The sequence below is a fragment of the Helicoverpa armigera genome, chromosome 28, assembly GCF_030705265.1.
Source record: "Helicoverpa armigera isolate CAAS_96S chromosome 28, ASM3070526v1, whole genome shotgun sequence".
Classification (NCBI taxonomy): Eukaryota; Metazoa; Arthropoda; class Insecta; order Lepidoptera; family Noctuidae; genus Helicoverpa; species Helicoverpa armigera.
The window spans coordinates 2,486,172-2,503,933 of NC_087147.1; the positions used below are offsets into that span (position 1 = coordinate 2,486,172).

Below are 17,762 nucleotides of genomic sequence, written 5' to 3' on the forward strand. Positions count from 1 at the left end.
CCTTAGCTTAAATCTCCAACAATGAAGTACAGCAAACGCATAAACCAAGCCACTGGGCTTCCCATAAACCGACTTTGTATCTCTGAGATGGCTAATTACTTTCTTAGCAGTAGTTTTATGAGTACTAAATGAGATTAACGAGGACTATGACCTGCTATATAACCGGGATTTGATTCGAGAAGCCGGTCCATTAATTGCTATACTTCCGAATGGCAAATAGTAAGGTTAGGTTCAATCTTGATTAGATTCAAGGCTTGAAAGTTAAATTGCGTGTAGCGTAAGCTGTCAAATCCATTCTACAGATCTATACATGTCTTAAGTTAGGTTTTATTCTTAACATGTCTGCATCTTGAAATCCTATCACATCTCATGCAAGACACTTAAAAGTTATACCAAAGTACTCAAGATTCGTTGCGTAGTTTTATAACTTGTAACCTGTCTATACTTCCATAACGAAGGTGTTCAAATATCAATACGATCACTATAAAACAAACAACGTAACACCAGTTGATTTCAAAACCACGTTATGTAAAGAACCTTTTGTTTTATTTACTAGTTGCGCTTGAGTTCACTTTATGAATCCATCATCGGTTGCAAAAACTGATTGTGTATTTCTTATGCTGATCTTGGAATTAATTTACAAACTTGGTTTTAAAATAGCATTATGGAAAAAATTGTGCCTTACAGTTTTTGCCTTGTAGTGAAAGTCTATGTAAATATTTCTCGGAACTTATCCATTACTAAACTTCTTACTCAAGCAATTTCTTTCGTATCGTCTTTATAAGGTGTTCTTTCTTTAGCTTGTGTTCGATCAGTTTTCTCAGAAACCGCTGGACCTACATTTTCTTATTCATCGCCAATTCTACTTTAAACTTGCGCATAATTATAAAGGAGGTCTTTACACGATTAAGTTTTGTTTATCTTTTTTTCTTTTCCTTTCGCAACGCGGTTTCGAACCGGCTCTCTCGATATGGGCCGCTGCATGTGGGTTCAATCCAAGTACAGTTCACTTGATGTTTTATCGTGTGGTTTTTGTTAATATTTTCGAAACATCGTAGGTGGTTGAGGTTTGATCTGATTTGTAGTAATTTTGTAACAGCTATGAGTTTGTGTGGTGTGTGGTTTTGCTTTGAGTATGCCTCCCAATTTTTTTTGACTGTCGTAATATGGCCGCGGTATCGAGAAATTTACCGCTTCGTTTGATAGATAAATAAAAAATGTAACCTCTCTTGGAGACGTGACGGATTTCTATAAATTATATCTTATTTCCTTAGCTGAGATCACCTTTGATAAAGCCAATGTTAATGTTAATGAAGTAGTTCATTCTGACAAATCGAACTTGATTCCGCTCGATTAAGCAAGCTTGCAAAATCCAGATATTATTTCGCAATAACTTAACAGCAATTAACCACAGCTGAACAGAACCCGGATCTTTGAACTGCAACGATACGCCAGTTAAGATCTTAATTCTCAATACATGCGAACGACTACCCACTTTATAATGACGCGTATCATTCAAGTATGCGCGTGAGTTTCGTAAGCTTGTTTGTCTGCAGCAACCACGACATCGAATACACACTGTTATGATATGTTAAGGTTGGCACGTACCTAATGGTTATATGAAGAACCTATATTTCTCTCTTCCTATATTAGATTGTTTGAAGTTTAGTTTTGAATTCAGAATGGCCATTTGTTTCAAGTTGTTAGCAATGGCAGGAAGAATATCCTTCCTCTTTTGGCTTCTGGCAGGCTTGAAAGTCAAGGTCGTCCTTGATCCCTGCAACCTATGGAAACAACGTCTTGCCTTCTTCAAGCATCTGCTCTCTCACTCGTCTATGGAATACTTCATTAATTTAATTAGTCATATTCATCCTCATTACCACTAATGATATTACACTTTTGACTCCACTTACTAATCCAATTAAGATCTTGATCTCCACCAATTAAAAGTTCGCCCCACTCTGCCATCCCTACCACTGCCTTCGCAAAACATTCTCATAAACATTACGTTACTTACGTCTGTTACACAACATTGACCTACAAAATGGCCACCATATAGTCAGACCTATGGTAATTAATTTAGCGATAGATCATAGAGAATTGACCTTAATTTGAATACGTTGGCTGTTAGGCGTTGCTTGGGCGTTGAGGTTAAGTGTGAGCTGTTCTAATTGCTCACTTGATTTATTGCATTGTTGTATGGCGAATTTTGGTTTCAATTGTTTGTGATATTAGTTTCAATAGTCTAAGCAACGGACCTAAGTTTTGCACCATGCAGATGTCATTATGTGTAGACAAATATGTAAGATGCACTAATGATTCGGCCAAAGATTTAATTTCAATCATAATTGCAAATAGCGACGATTTACGTGATAACGAATCTCATAAAATGACAAAAGTCTAATTAGAATCGACCACACAAGACGACAAATTAATTGACTAGACCAGATTCAATCCTGACCTTGTGACAAATGAAAACAAAATTAACCTTTATCAAACAATAGCTGCTAATGTAACCGAGCACAAAGATCTTAAGACCTGTCAGTACAATACTAAATAGTCCATTAAACACAATACTGGAGATAAAAACGCAGATGAACTCCATTTATTAAGTGATTGACTGTTCAAGAGCAACAGATGCTTCAGTGTTGCGAAAATATTGAACTGACTCTACTTAACTAGAGGAAATATATTCTGATGCCAAGGTCAGACGGGTCCCGATAGTTTTTGCAACAAAGGCTGATTCGTTGGTGTAGGTCGTAAGAACTTTAGGTTGAAATGTTATTGGATTTTACATCAATCATGATTTGGTAGCAGTTCCGAGTAAAGATGACATAAATAAAGAGCAAAAAAGAGAGAGAAAGCTAAAAATAAAACATTTAACACGAAAAAAGCAGGCTCTCCTTCCATTGTTTGAAAACATTCATTCTTTGTGATTAAGTATAATTTATTCCTCAGAAAGTAAAATTAAGTCAGCAGCTTGTAAATTATCCATATTTGGTTAAACCGCTCCTTCATTGGAGTTTATCAGGATTGGCAATATCCGCCTTCACTGTCAATCAAACAAGAAGTCCCCATCAATCAAAGTCGGAAGCTACTTCCATAATGAATTGAAGCCGTGAGCGTTGTATTGTTTATCATATTCCATGGAACTTGGACTGTCATGAACGATTTGAGTTCTGCGACTTTCGTTGATATGACATGTGAATTGAAGGTGATTCGTAATGAATGGTGTGTTTATGGTAATCGGGCTTTTTGTACTGTGACAATTCTGATATTCCTTAATTATTGTTCGATTTGATGCCATTTCAGTCGTATCGGTGGTTTCTTGGGGTCAATGAAGGTTAATAGATTTCAAGTGTACTCCTACTCCGATCATGATGATTATGACCCATCGTATCGTCTTTATCATTTATCAGGACTTTTTTTCTCTTCTCTGTAAACTGCCCAAAAGTTTTCCTTGCACAGTGCGACGTAGTTTCCCAAAATGCGATTTTCAATATAGTTAGAAGGTGACTTTGGCGCGCCTTAGTATTGCCATGTAGTTAGTTAGCAATTTAAATACATGTTGTTTTACGTGCAAACATAGTATTGTCCTCGAGTCGTGTGCTTGTCATGGTATTGCCTTTAACGGCGTGGGCTAAAGCATAAGATGTAGCGGGTTTGGTTTGTGACAGCCCATGTACCAGACGTTTTTAGCTCTCTAAAGCTGTATAGTTCTTAAGTAGAGCAATTTGTCAGTCAATTATTTCTGTAATTTTAAAAGAGACATTTCAATTAGCTTTTGGATGAAAATCATCACAAAGGCTTGCGGTTTATTTTAATGTAACACTGTCTTCACATTGTTGAAGTAAGGGTTAAAACAAAAAAAATGTTGTTAAACGAAATCAAAGCAGTATCATCGCAAGTTTACCAGTTTATAAGGGGTCTACAAAAGATCTGCATGTAGCTGTCTGCCCACTGGTCTGTATTCATAGCCCTCAGTTGTAGCTCATCACTTAGAACCTCAAGAACTACGTGATCTGCCTACAAATCCTTAGGTACTTTGACGCCTGTCTCACTCTGTACATTATGACCTAAAATGGATGTTTTTGCCAGTCCTTGCAATGCTACACGTTTTCATACTTGTTGATTCCAAGCATAAGCCGTATTGTTTGGTCTAGCTAGCCCATGTATTACGTCAGTTAGGAATTCTAAAAATGATGACTGATGTAATTGTAGGCAGTGGATTCTGTGGTTTCTTTGTAGCGTTATGGTTTATTAATCAGTGGTCTTGTTGTGTACCAAGCGAGGTCATTTCAAAATAATTCCTTGGAAACCTCTACAGCAGTATAATATTTTCTTCTTACCCTTAGGATTTCATCAAAAGCAGTTCTGATCGATAATACAGTAACGTTTCATTCATCTTCTCTGCATTATCAATCAAACTCATAATTAACAAGTACTTACCTTATCGATTTCCCTTTCATAACATGAGATTACAAAGCCTCTTTGATTCGATACGTTATTAATGGCCACAGAGTAGATGAACACAGATGATGGGTACACTTGCTAGATAGCAACTAGAGTAAAGACTAGCTTGACCTGACTCATAAGTTCATGGAAATGACTTTGTAAATGCTCGCATCAAGTATTATAATCTTCATCAAATCTTCATTGAGATCGAGAATGAATAAACATCCCAGAAGCGATCAGAAAGTATGTCAAAGCAGAAATGATAGAGGCGACGTATCTTCGTTTATAAATCACTCTATAGCCACTAGTAATATATGAACATCATTAATTAACACCTATCAAGTCATAATTGTTATTTCGTAAGCTGTTCTATGAATTGGTAGAAACAACGAAGTGTTGTGTTGATTAAATAGGTCAGGCTATGTGAGTGTTGGGAAATTACTTAGCGACTGCGCAAGTGTGGTAGTGTGATGGTCGTTGTAATTTAAGCTTTTCTTCTCCTTCTACTATTTCAAGACTTTTAATGGAATCCTGTGATTGTTGTACATCATCGTCCCTATAATAACGGTGATAATAGACTTCTTCTTCTTCCTCCTGCTGCCCTGTTCCCAATTTTATTTGGGGTCGGTGCAATATGTCTTTCGCTTCCATGTCGGTGATCATAGACATTACAAAATATACGCTATATAGCTCATACTGAACACTCGCTTTTATGTTAGTTCCCCTGTAAATCAACTCTAAAACACTTCTGTCAAAACTTTAGTCTTAGAAATAGCGGCAGGAGCAGCGAAAATGTTTAAAAGTATTACTTTGGTGTTATGTATTTTCTCTATAAAAATATATTTTATATCTAATTTTATTTTATATTATGTATTGACATGATAATAACAATTTTATACAGTCGTACCACTTAATTACGTTTTCATAGTCTTTCAGTCATCTATCACTTTATGACTATTCAATAATTGTATTTTTGCTTGACAGTTAAAACAGCGATTTTAATTGATAACTGTAGTTGTTGAAGTAACGGTATACGCCGTACTGTGCAATTAATTTTTATGATCCCCTCTCAATGGTTTGTTTACTATCTAAGCTGTTAGTGGCAGTATTTATTAACATCCCGTATGGGCTGATAATTGGTCTACTTTGATAATAATCAGCGTTGCGATGGTAATGGAGATAGTAGTTCTAATGAAGAGTAATGGAAAATGTACCCCTTCCTTGACTAATTGCCCTTATGCACACACTAATGGCTCGTGGAGTCAGGATGTTATTAAAAGTTGTTCAAAAAAATAATTCTTTGTTCTACTTCTATGTTTTTGGCTCAATGAGAAACAACCAACAATCAGAATTGATTCAGGAAGAACTTAGTATACCCATGCTTATCACCTTGAAAACCAGACAAATAGTCACCTTGTACAAATAGGTCTTTTTTTCTATAGGAATTCAAACGACAGTTTTTTTTAAACATATTCAGGTTCATATCCTATTTATTACATTAAAAATTCAACCAGCTTATGTCGTCCAAATGTAGGAAGGAATTCACGGAAACTGGTACTAATAACTTATTTAAATAACCTTATGTAACCGGCCTTGGCGTGCCTACTGACTAGATTATGACTATTATAAGTCAATTTTAAGAAAAAAATTAAGAACAAATGGCGGCTTTGGAATATATTTTTAAGTCATTAAGGCTTTTAAATCCTTCTTAGGAGGATACGGAATTGTGACCGTTTGTATGATAATAAGAATGTCATAAGGTGCTCATTTCCAACCTAGAGATTTTACGATTTTTACCGTCGAGCAATCGAGTTACGTCGACCCGTGATAGATAACACGCCTCCAAAAAAACTTGGTTTCTTTCATTGAGAAACAAGTCTGAACAAATATTAATGTTTGCGAGGTTGTAGAGCTAATCTTTGGATTACCACTAGAAAGACATAATTTGTTAGTGTCATAAGCAGATACGAAAATAGTTCCCTCGGGACTTTGGAAAACTAAACTGCGTTGAACAGTTAGTATCCAATTATTTCCAACTTTATTATTCCTCACATAATAAAATCCTAGACGTAACCATACAACAGTTCGTTAACTTTAACATGGTTATGAAGATAATAGTTAACTTTCCCTCGGTAACGGCAAACATGACATTTTGACCCGTTCGTGGTACAGAAATATGTCGTTACTCTAATCGCTCGGTTAGCCAATCTTTGGACGTTATGACTTTACGACTTTAATAGTTGGTTTAGAGTTAATCAATTTAATAGTTGTGGTTGAGTTTTGGAAAGTTTTTGGTTGTGCTGCGTGCTTTTTTTGACGAGAAAAGTTCTCGTTTTTGTGTCTGTGTGAATTTTAAGTGAATTTGTGTTTTATATCTTTGACTAGGTTTTTTGGCAACAATTTTGCTATAGCACACGAACAGGGTCAGTGTCTCGTCATACGTTCGTCGTCGTTTATGTATAAAAAATATATCCTTTGTGTTATAGCAAATTGACGTAACTTTAAAATAAAGTACTTCATAATATAAGGTATTACACCAGTCTTTCATCCATCATCACCACCATACTTGACAAAAAACTATCCACATTCTAATAGTCTCCTTCAAAACCAAATCTACTATAAAAATCCGCGCCAATATCATAGCCATATCAATTAAAACCAACCGACTTGACCCGAACCGAGGTCGCACTATCGCATGTGTAAACATCGAGCGCGGTGACGTAACGTGCGCACGCGCCGATGATGCGATTTTGTTTTATAGCCGCGCGCTTTTTTTGGTACTTCTATTGTTTTGTGGCAAAAAATTGTTCGAGAATAATTTGAGGCTCTACAGGATTTGTACTTAGGTGGTTTGATACTTTTTTTTGTACTTAAATGCTGAGTAAATTAAGGAAGCTGTTTTTTTGTTTGTGCTTACTTGTAAATTAGTAGGCACTCGGTTTTTTAAGCAGGTGTAATAAAAAAAATATCAAGACTAAATTATGCAGCTTTATTTTGGTATGTTTGTAAGACCTGTTTTGTAAATTATGCTAAAAGGGGTGGCTGGGGTTTTTGTTAAGTGTCTGGTTACCATGGAAACCGTATAAATGTTGCACCTGCGTTCCCTGAAGTCGTGATATTTATCATATCAATTTTTATTCAAGTAACGTTAGGGTTAAGTTACCACTAGATATGGCTTCAAAATAATGGCCGTACTGATTTTAGTGAGACTTTTAAAACTGAGTACTTATGGTATATAAGGAACTTATCTCACGGATATAAACTTTTGGTTAGTTTCACAGGTCTCAAATATATCTGGTATACCTATCTATCTTTTTTATCAGTCAGATAGCATTAACTAACTGATGACACTTTATCGGTAACCAGTGAAACCTTGCTAAAGTCTATTAAATGTAACCCAAGGAAAGCCGTATTAAAAACTAGTAACTACACTAATAAAATCCGACCCTCAAGTACATACCGAGTGATAACTACAGCTTATTAACTCGCATTTATCTTCGCTTTCTATCGCTGGTCTAATATTAGCTACTAGATGCGCCCGCGCCGATCAAATACAAGCTGTTGATTTGCATCCGTGCCATAGTCAAGGAGGTTAAAATTAAATACGTAAATAATCGATTTGAATTACGGTAGGTGGGAAAAAGCTAATATGCGCTGCTTTTTTTGATGTTGTAATTTCATGGTATTTCAGAATTTAGCCCACGGTTAAACACAAATCGTAACAGAATTCCCCCGCGGCCACAGTGTGTGCGTGATGGCAGCTATGTGTGCGTAGACAGAGAAAACTAATGTTTACGTGTGTGCGTGAGTGTCGATGTGTGAGTGTCTTATCTACGACATGACAGCGCGAGCGCGCGAGCGAGCGAGACCGAGTGATACGCGATAGCAATCATTTTACCTAAAGTTTCGAAAATGACCTTCATTATTGTCATTAACTTCGTTTTACTTTACTTACTAATTTTTGAGCATAAATTTAACACAGATATCTTATTAACTACAGTAATAAGCAGTACGCAATACTAGTGCGCGAAAGAAAGTTCACTAACATGTTAACAGCTGATTGATAAAATGTTCGTTTTGCTTTATCTTTCAGCATAAAGTTTTCGCAGTGATTTAGTTTTTATTTTTGAATTAAATTGGTTAATAACTAGAAATTTTGCTTCCTTCTTAACGGTCTTAGGACCTTGGAACACGGAAATCTTATCAATGACGTAATACTAGTGCGCTAAAGGAAAGTTCACTGACCTGTTAACAGCTGATTGATAACATTTTCGGTTTGCTTTAACATTCAGCGTAAAGATTTCGTAGTAATTTTGTTTTTACTTTTCGATTAAATTGGTGAAAGATGTGTTAGTTAAGTGTAGGCACGAGGTGATTCTTTCGGCTCGTAGGTATTATTGGCGTGGTTAAGAAATCAACTTATTTACACTAATAAAATTGATTAAGCTGACTACGTATTTACAAAATGTACAAATAAATAAATTACCTAGTTTAGTTACCCGGAGGTACTGTTCAAAGCTGTCACCTTCACACTCTTGGCACAATCGAGCACGACGAAGTAGCTGGTTGTCCTTCAGCTAACATAACACTATCACATTCGTTTTTAATGTGTCGAAAGCACTAAGTTAACGGTCCTAGCACATAAGTCTGTCACATGACCAGCATGACCCTCCGTGATGAGGGTTCCCGGTCGGTAAACATTTCCCGGAACATAGGTATGTACGGCTGTCATTGCACATCCTTGGCAGTCGTAACGGGTAGTCAGAAGCCAGTAAGTCTGACACCAGTCTAACCAAGGGGTATCGGGTTGCCCGGGTAACTGGGTTGAGGAGGTCAGATAGGCAGTCGCTTCTTGTAAAGCACTGGTCTGCTGCATCCGGTTAGACTGGAAGCCGACCCCAACATGATTGGGAAAAGGCTCGGAGGATGGATGGCTGTTAGTACACTGTTGTCACTGATGGCATACAGGCGGACCATCGCCAGCAACTCGTGTTCGTGTAGTTTTCCGTCATCTCGCACTTTGTACCTACACGTCGCGGAATTCAAAGCGCACGTACGCAGCAGCGGCGGCGACATCAAACACACTGCTTGCCGACGGCGCTTGTTTGTTCCGGCTTCAAGGGCGCGCGGGGAGCGGCGAGGCGAGTGTGTGGGAGTACTCGCACTGTGATTGGGTGAATTTGGGTAGGCTGGATGATCTACGATTTTTATTGAACGATCGTTGCGTATGCTTTGTGCATGTATCGTTTGCGTTTGTGTGAGTGCGCAGCGCGGTAGTAAGGCTAGTAACACACGCGCCGAATTAAAGTACGGCTGGGTTACACTGACGGATATACGTAAATAAGAAAAAAACATGAAAAAATTACCTACCCATTTTTTCGTTGATTTGGGTCGAGAATCATTAGCATATTTACGTCCTTGACTATGGCACGGATGCAAATCAACAGCTTGTATAGGAAGTCTCGCAGTGCCAGTTATGTGTGATGAAATATCGGGAGCAAGGAAATGTTTTAAGATAAAAGGGAATATGAGAGAAATGTATTGTTGATTTTTGGATTGAGAAACTGGGTTTTGGTTTCCTGTTTCTATTGTAGGATGGTATTTCAATAATTTGAGCAGTGTTATGTGCAGTTAGTATACCAAATTGTTCTTCTTAACATGTCAGAATATTTTCATTTGATATCAAGCGTTTGAAAAATCTGGTGGAGACTAGCATACTCGTAATTGATAGCGAGTTTCAATTGCCTATCTATCGCTTGGTTTGCTCATTAGAGATTGCTATTTGATATAACTTGTATGAGGCTTAAGAATGTATGGCTTGATGTCAAGAGATATTGACAGGCAAATTAACAGTTGAAAGGCAATACACAAACTATCACAAACCAACCACCCACACAGCTGCCATAGGTACACCATTAGACAGTCAAAAGTAGAAACAAAAAAACAGGAAGCTCAATGATGAGTAATACACGTAATAGCAAATGAAATAGGTCAAAAGGGCACTGTAGTAGACCAGTAGTAACAGGTTGATAACCGACTCCTACGCACAACAATGACCCATTTCCTTCTCTATGACTGCTTTAAACTTGATTTTGGTGACAAGGCGACGTCTATGACTGTAGTTAAAATGAATTATGTAAGCGAAATGTACTGGACTCATCTATTTTCAAAGGTCTTGCGTTTCCCGTATGTCATGTCATGATTGACCTATTTAGTATCCTACAAGACTCGCCAGAAGGAATGAAAATCCGGATTATTTTCGTCCAGGATTCCTTCATACCTATCCTTCATCTATGGTGAATAGAATCTGCATCCATTTATACCGCTCCTATTTTATTGAGAAAATATAAAACATGACATTTGTAGATGTTAAAATTTTCACCAATAATATTAAAAAACGCCAATTCCCTAATCCAATTCCACTAAAATTAAACCTAAGAAAGCCTAACACCGGTAGCATCATAAACCCTTAACATGCCACTAGATCTAGAGCAAGTCGTTTGCATCCAACGGCTTCTACTATCTGACACGTCGTAAATATTCAATTTAGGACATACAACGATAGCTGGGATGTCGTACAACTTGATGCTTTATTGTGTCAGTTTGTGTACTGGACGCAGAAGTGTATAAACAAAATGTTTGGGCTTCTGAAAAGGGGTTATATCGTGTTAATTAACATAGAGAAAAGTAACTCTGTTTAGGAGAAGTTTTACAGGAAGCGTTTAATTAATACTGCGTTAGCAAAGTTTGCTTTGCGCTGTTCAATTTTTTCTCGGAATATTTTATCTGGGATACGTTCCAAATTCAAATGAATCATTAACTCTTTGACAAGGCCTCTTGTTCACACTATTTTACTGTCGCAAAAATCTACGATAAGTTGAATGTAGGCACGGTGGGCAGTATTGTATCTGTGTATACCAAACTCACTTACTACAAGAGGTTCAATATAAGAAACGATCACCAGTCCATACAATAAAATTAATTCGTCTCTTGTACAAACGCTTTTGTCACTAGTACACTAGTGGCGAGACCTAATTGATAGTGCATCGACCTTACAACGCATACCAAATGCGTTCGCAAGCCTGACCTGTTAGGATTATGATGTCATCGTGTCTGATACGTGTAATATTCAGCTTTGAATAAGCTCTACTATGTCCATATTTTTGGACTATAGTAAATGTTTTTTTAAATTGGCTAGATAGGTGGTTCATATTGAGTTCAAAATCTTGCAATACCAACTCTCATATGGGTCACCATTTTGTTTTCGCTATTTGTTATTTAATTCTATGACAAAGTTTACGAAAAATACTTAAATCTTGGATTTAAAGGAGGACTTTCTCAAATCAGTATAGTGACACAGAAGTAAAAATAAAGCGGGACTTCCTATACTGCGGTGACACAGAATCAAACACGAGTCACCCATGTTTATGCAGTCCCACTTTCCATAGCGAAAAAACTGTTATTACAAACACCTGCAACCAATTAACATAATTCATATCTATATCCTCTCTAACCAGTCCATTTTACAGTTACATAACTGTCTTATATTACGAACAAAACTTCCTGCCACCTTATAAGATAAGTAAGCAAGCGCACGCGCCGAATTCTAATTCCAATATCCTTTACAGATGATCCGACTGGTGATGCCAGCGATGCTATTGGCAGATACGTCACCGTGATGACGGGAGAATCGCTGTGATTGGCGGAGTGTCAACCTGCCGCGCCGTGATTGGTGGAAAATGTCTGGGCTGCAAGCGAGGAATGAGGAGCCGATCAATGGAGTGGATGTTAGGGAGCAGGGCAGCGCTTTGAGGTCAGTTTTTACTTTCGTTCTTTGTAATATCATAAGTAGTAACGGTTGAATGTGGAAAATACCCAGGTTACTGGGTTATGGAGGTCAGATAGGCAGTCGCTCCATGTTTTAACACTGGTATTCAGCTGTATCCGGTAAGACTAGAAGCTGGAATTCATTCAGTCTCTTTTTTCTAATAAGTTTCTGGTCAACTGAATTCAAATAGACTTACTTTCGAATGTTCCGGTGTAACAGTAAACATAAGGAAACTCATTTTCCCAATATAACAATTAATTATATATTTAAGTGGTATATTCCATTCCACATAACATGCATATCCGTAACTAATAACGAACGCATGCGCACCCATCTTCCTGTAATAAAAACAAGCAATATTTAACCGCAAAAACTTGTAGGAAAAACATTTTATTTTCTATCAGCTAGATTAGATAATCCGTCCGCCTCCACGGAGGTAATTTAGTCTTTATTACATTAACATAAGTGTTCATTTTGCTTGGTAGATTGTCAGGTAATCTAGCCTATATGGGGGGTGGTCAGCAGAGCGAGAAATTGCTAGTTACTCGAATATATTATTGTGGTTTTGAACACATTTGTGTATCCGATAGTAGTAGATAAGTGATGCAACTGTACTTAAGTGCGGTTGTAGTGCGTTTTATTATCTTTTTTATTTAAGTGATTGAATTAAACGCGATTTCAATGATTTTTGATACGTGAACGGAACCTGTTAGGTCAGGCATGAAAGGAAGTAGAAGATTTTAAATTAGAAGACTAGGAGATGGGAAATATTATATCCACGAGGTTTGCATATTGTTATATTCAATGAGTATTGAGAGCTCCTCGTTTTCCTATAAATATTTTTGAAAATAGGATTCCAATGACGTTACGCTAGAATTCGGGTAGATGACCGAAAAGCTATTAAACTATTTCAGTTTTTAATCGTTTCTTTGCACGCATTGTTTTCAACCTAGCTTTGTAATAGAAAATTTAAATGATGCTAGGTATCTAAAATTCCTCAATAACTCTGTGAAGATTTGCATGCGTTAACCAAGTGCTAGTTTCAAATATTCAAATACTGCGTATGAAGCTGGGTGAGGCCACTATCATCCATCCCAATTTTTGTTGGGAACGGCTTCCAGTCTAACTGGATTCAGCTAAGTACCAGTATTTTACAAGGAGCGACTTCCTATCTGATCTTCTCAACCCAGTTACCCGGGCAACCCAATACCCCTTGGTTAGACTGGTGTCAGACTTACTGGCTTCTGACTACCCGTAACGACTAGTGTTATTTATAAACAACAATAGACACAAAACAGTGCTTACTGGACTATGTATAATTTTGAATAGCCAGTCATGATTCACCGGCTTCATAACCTTTCATTTATATTGTTGCCATACTATTGAATATCTATTATGTAACATATTGGCGAATTAAATAGGCCGTGAATATGCCCCAATTAATGGACAATGGAACCTGCTGATGGAATTAGAGATAAGCTAATGTTGTCCTTGTGGGTTTAAATGCATGTCTGGCGCACCTTGAATGGTCTAATATGATAGGTTTTAAATCCAGGCTCAATAATGTCATGACAAAACAGAGGGAGGGATGGTTGGCGCTCTTTGGAGGAGGCCTAGGCATATAGGGCATACCTATGTTAAGTGAGAAGATGGGGATGAAAATGATGCATGCAAAGTGATGCATGATGCGTTTAAGCTAGAAAGAAAAACAAACTGTTCAAAAACCTGCTCACATTATAGTATTCTCACTTTCGCTCTGTTACTGTATATTTTCATGGTTTTGTTCCTGTTAAACTGGCGATGTAAGTTATATCAGTTGTTTCTTATCTAGAAATATGATTTCACATATGATGATGTACCGACTGAACTTGTCACAATTTACAAAATAATTAAAAGTTAAATTATATTTCGTGATACACATTTCAATAAGACAATGAATCTGAAAATTGGGGCAGTTCTCAAGCATTCTAAAATTGCGAATTTGATGAAATGTTATTCATGCAGTCTCCACGGTATCATTTCGGGCTAAACTGATTCATTTCGCTGCTGTTCAAAGACCATTTCTTCGTAAAACCTTGGATATAAAGTGCAAAACATATTAAACTGTTATACTGTAAGGTGTCACAAACGAAAATAATATCGTGATTCATAGTAATGTAAAGATAAATGGAGTGTTTCAGGGAAAAATCGTCGACATGAAATTGCTTTATATCGTCCTATTGAATTCCCAGAGGGCATGGTTTATATTTTTCTGTCAATTTCGGCTTTTAGATGCGACGTTTCAGGTCTTAGAAAGGGTGTACTAGATCACCCTTTTTAAATATCTTGGTGTTACCTATACCTCTTTTCAATGTTCTCAATTCCACCTGGTTTTTTCTAGCATTGGGATCATAATCACTAATATTATGAAAGCGAAAGTTTGTCTTTGTAACAATAAACAATAAACTATAAATATAATACAGCACAATATCTGGAAGAGGTGAAAGTCAAACATGAAGTTTAATATCACAGAATTAAATACTTTTAGTTTATTGTTACTAAATGACCGACAGTCAATATCATGCAAGATCAATGAATTGCACATGAACTATGGCGCATGACATGGAGATCTCAAATTCCAATCAGTCCATAATCAGTCCAATCGCAAAATCATGTCCATATATAAATTTATAAATCCAACGGTATTTACACGGGGACACACAAGGAACGACTTTTAACTTGTGCTCATGGCCAAGACAATATTATTGTAATGTTAACAAAACTATTGATATAGTCACAAAATATTGATTTATTATTACGAATATAGTTGAACAGGACTTGGCTTCTAAGCGATCTCAAAACTTTTTACGGTGGAAGAATTGCGTAGAGGCTTGGCTTTTTTTTACATTTAATGTTTTTGGTGGGATCTAATTTATTTTTTGTAAGTCTCTTTCTTCTCTAAGTATATAACAAATTAAATTAGCTTACATGCAACTAACTAAATATATAACAAACTAGCCGTTTTCCCGCGGTTTCACCCGCGTCCCGTGGGAGCTACTGCCCGCACCGGGATAAAATATAGCCTGTGTTACTCGCAGATAATATAGCTTCCTAATGGTGAAAGAATTTTTAAATCGATCCAGTAGTTTTTGAGTTTATCCATTACAACCAAACAAACAAACAAACAAAGTTTTCCTCTTTATAATATTGCGGTATAGACTAAATATGTACACCTAAAGTAGCACGTAAACAACATTTTTTTTTTAAATAAACTAAAAACTTCGAAATCGTCGAATTTTCGAATCGAATATCTTTTAGAATCAAAGGGGTTTATTTCAGAGATAGATGGCACTATCACATGTTTTTTTTAAAGTACTACTTGTACTAAGCTATGTAACGAAACCATAGCGCGATTTAGACCAGGACAACGCCATCTATCGAGCGAGCATGCAGTATTTATCGCACTGCATACTATGAAAGATTTTATCATTATTCATTTCATTTAACCTAGCTTTTTTTTCATATGTATTTGATTAATATTTAATACATAATAACAATGTACCACACTATGTAACAATAAAACTAATAGTAACATTTTGTACATAAATAAATAACAAAGTTATCAATGCAGTCAAAATTCATACACAATGTTCTTGAAAAACCGCAAATATAAATTTGTTTCTTATTTTTTATTAAGTTTTAAGGTTTTTATAATTTTCCCTTTATATGTAGCTAATAACCTATCTTGGTGCCAAATTTGAAGGTTCTAAGTTTGCTAGAAGTACCTTAGAATTTTGATGATCTGTCAGTGAGTCAGTGAGTGACAAAATGGTGTAACTTTGATCGCTTATTACTCGTAAACTATTTATTCAAATGTCTTGTAATTTTGAGACTGAGCTTGTTCTAATGCTTACTCTTGGTCATCGAAAACCTAAACTCCTAGCTTTGTCCACATGGAAGATACAGGGGGGTGAAATAGCCGCGAAACGCTTCGAGAAAAGATGGTACGGCCGTGCCCGCTTTGCTCGAGTCTTGGCGAGGGCACTGCCGTGCCCTCAGATCAGATCTCGTAAACCACTACACGAATTTTCATGTAGTTTTCACTTCTGTAGAGATTCTTAAAGACAGTTACTTCAGTATTAATTCACAATGTCACATAACAACTATAAACTAGATAATAAACAGTTAATAATGTATCACGATCATTGTTTATAGTTCAATGGAATAGATATAGATCGCCTTATCTCACTATATTATATCCCACGCCGTTATATCATATCATTGAGGTCAATGACATTATTGTGATTGTTATACTAGAACTTATTAGTGTTGATAAATCAATCTCATTTTATAGCAATAATTGCTATTTTTGATTGGCTGTGTCCGCTTATTTAGAATGCAATATTTCAGAAATGATTTCAAGCAAATTCTGATTAATTTAGGAACCTGAAAACCGCACGGACTTTAGCAAACGGCCAGACAAATTGTACGCGATAGAGATAATAATTGGAATATTATTCTAGTAATAGAGAAGTATAAGATTTGTTATAAGCGCCTACATAAAACTTTCAGGTTTTGCCTAAGTTTCAGTCAAATGACACCTAATTTGGCTGAGCAGATTCCTACTGAAAATGTAAAGAAACATATAAGAATGTTTGTCAATATAGGAATTATTTTTATATACTTTGTTAAATAATTGGTGTAATTAGTCTGTAAGCTTTCTGTAAAACAAAATAAATAAATAAATAAATAGTTAACCGAGGAAAAAAAATATCATCATACTATGTAAAACAGTTATTCAAGGCTACCCATTTTCACTACACATAACGTGGGTATCTATTTAACATTGTAGGTGCTACCACCCACCATATAACTTAAATGGTATGGATTAAAAGTAGAACCGTTAATTTCGTCATAGCGTTTACTGTTGTTCTCTTTAAATTGCACAATCGAAGGTTAAATGAATTTTTTTATTCAGTAGTAATCTTTATCAGTAGCTATATGTAAAACACTGGATTCTAATCATATCTGACCTCTTCAAGTCAGTTACACGGGCCACCTAGGTAAGACTGGTTGTCAGACTTACTGGCTTCTGTATACTCGTAACGACTGCCAAAGACGTTTAAATGATACTGGATTCTAAATAGGTTGGGAAAAGACTAGGCAGATGTTAATGATTGTGACTTACCATTTAATTAATTAGAAAATTAATATTACCTTTACTGTCTCTTTTGTTAAATATTGGGAGGTTAAATAAAAAATTAAGCATTTTTTTATTTTATATTGAGTTCAACCGGAGACCAACAATATTCATAAGAAAAATAATAAACAGAACTACAGCAATGGACAATGTTCGCTACCTAAAGATTACCATCCATTAAAAACTTTCATAAAAACGCACATTATACACTAATGCACTAAAGATTATACTAAAAAACATCATAATAACTGGTTGTAATGCGTTATTCTTAATCGTATTATAACGATGTAAGTATGGTTA

General features: G+C 36.2%; 1 protein-coding gene across 1 annotated transcript in view; it reads left to right on the top strand.

The window, feature by feature from the left end:
- The window catches only part of LOC110381191 (uncharacterized protein), a 107,520-nt gene that overhangs the window by 26,396 nt on the left and 63,362 nt on the right, over positions 1-17,762 (top strand). Inside the window, exon 2 of the mRNA XM_064042481.1 lies at positions 12,084-12,268. Coding sequence (XP_063898551.1) covers positions 12,195-12,268 — 74 coding nt within the window. The 5' untranslated portion in view covers positions 12,084-12,194. The remainder of the gene's footprint in view (positions 1-12,083; positions 12,269-17,762) is intronic.